Here is a 1345-nt window from a genome sequence, read left to right as displayed (position 1 = left end):
TCCTGCTTTTATTTAAAAATATGCCTTGATATGGACTGTATTATGGGGAGAAAACACATCTCCATGGAAAATGATGAACTTGCTTCAGTCCTAAAACACAGGGAATAGTAAGTATTCTGGCTTCAAAATACTGCCAGAGACCCACCCATGAGGTGTGTCACCTGGTGTATGTGGTGAGAGCCAACAGACAATGTGAAGAGCAATAAAAAATTACGTAAGCCCGGCTGGTGTGGCTCGGGGTTCAGCATCGACCTATGAACCAGGAGGTCAGGGTTCAGTTCCCCATCAGGGCACACGCCCAGGTTGTGGGCTGGATCCCCAGTAGGGGGCATGCAGGAGGCAACCCATCAAGTCTCACTCATCATTGATGTTTCTATCTCTCCCTCCCTCTCCCATCCTCAATAAAATATACTTTATTGATTTCAGAGAGAGGAACAGAGAGGAAGCAAGGGATAGAAACATCAAAGATGAGAGAGAATCATTGATTGGCTGCCTCCTGCTAGGGATGGAGCCCCAAACTGAGGCATGCCTGACCTGGAATCAAACTGTGACATCCTGGGTCATAGGTCGACACTCAACCACTGAGCCACACTGGCTGGGCAGAGGGGGAACCTGTGTTCTGCTGAGGCCCATGTGGATATTGATAACATCATTTGTGGGCCATACAAAATGATCAGCTTAAAAATGAGCCTGCTCTATGTGGTCAAACATTTAACTAACTCGCCCCAATGCCTTGGTAGGGCCAGACCAAATGATTTCATGGGCCTTATATGGCCCGCAGGCCAGACAGTCCCCACCCCACCTGATAGGAATAGGAGGCCAGAGCCCTGGTGGCCGTCACGTGCAGAAGGCGCCCTCTGCAGGCAGCAGCGGCCCGACAGACCCCACACCTGCGGCACCAGACCTAGGCCTCCCAGCCCCTGAACCACGAGCGTGCGCATCTGTGGCATTGGTTGTGGCAGCCGCCTTTCTGCGTGACCCCGTCACCTTGTGCTTTTGCGTAGACGGCCACGGCCCCATCGACCAGGCCCGCATACAGGTTGCGTGGTGTGCAGGCCAAGCTCATGACCGTGGCCTTGTCGGGGGTGAAGAACTGCTGCAGCCGCACTTTCTTGGCGCCTGGGCTACTTTTGTAGACGGAGATGCTGGAAGAGAAGGGTGGGCTGTGAGCACGCCTGCCCACATGCACAGAGCCCCTGCCGTGGCCGCTGCCCGGTCCGCAGCTCTCCATGGGACGCCCACCCCCACTCCTTCCAGAAACGTGAGCTGTGTCTTAAAGACTCTACCACTTTGACCTCTTTCTTGCATTTTAAAGGAGAAATGTAGCCCAGCTGGTACGGCTCAG

The 1345-nt window shown here is 53.8% G+C and overlaps 1 protein-coding gene across 1 annotated transcript in view; it reads right to left on the bottom strand.

Annotated features, from left to right (window-relative positions):
- The window catches only part of ARHGEF10 (Rho guanine nucleotide exchange factor 10), a gene marked incomplete at its 3' end in the record, with an annotated part of 48113 nt that overhangs the window by 6778 nt on the left and 39990 nt on the right, over positions 1-1345 (bottom strand). Inside the window, exon 24 of the mRNA XM_006773930.1 lies at positions 988-1145. Within this exon, the coding sequence (XP_006773993.1) occupies positions 988-1145 (158 nt within the window). The remainder of the gene's footprint in view (positions 1-987; positions 1146-1345) is intronic.

This window comes from Myotis davidii, unplaced genomic scaffold (assembly GCF_000327345.1).
Source record: "Myotis davidii unplaced genomic scaffold, ASM32734v1 scaffold807, whole genome shotgun sequence".
NCBI lineage: Eukaryota > Metazoa > Chordata > Mammalia > Chiroptera > Vespertilionidae > Myotis > Myotis davidii.
Note: the sequence above shows the minus strand (reverse complement) of the source record. Positions and strands in the feature narration are given on the sequence as shown.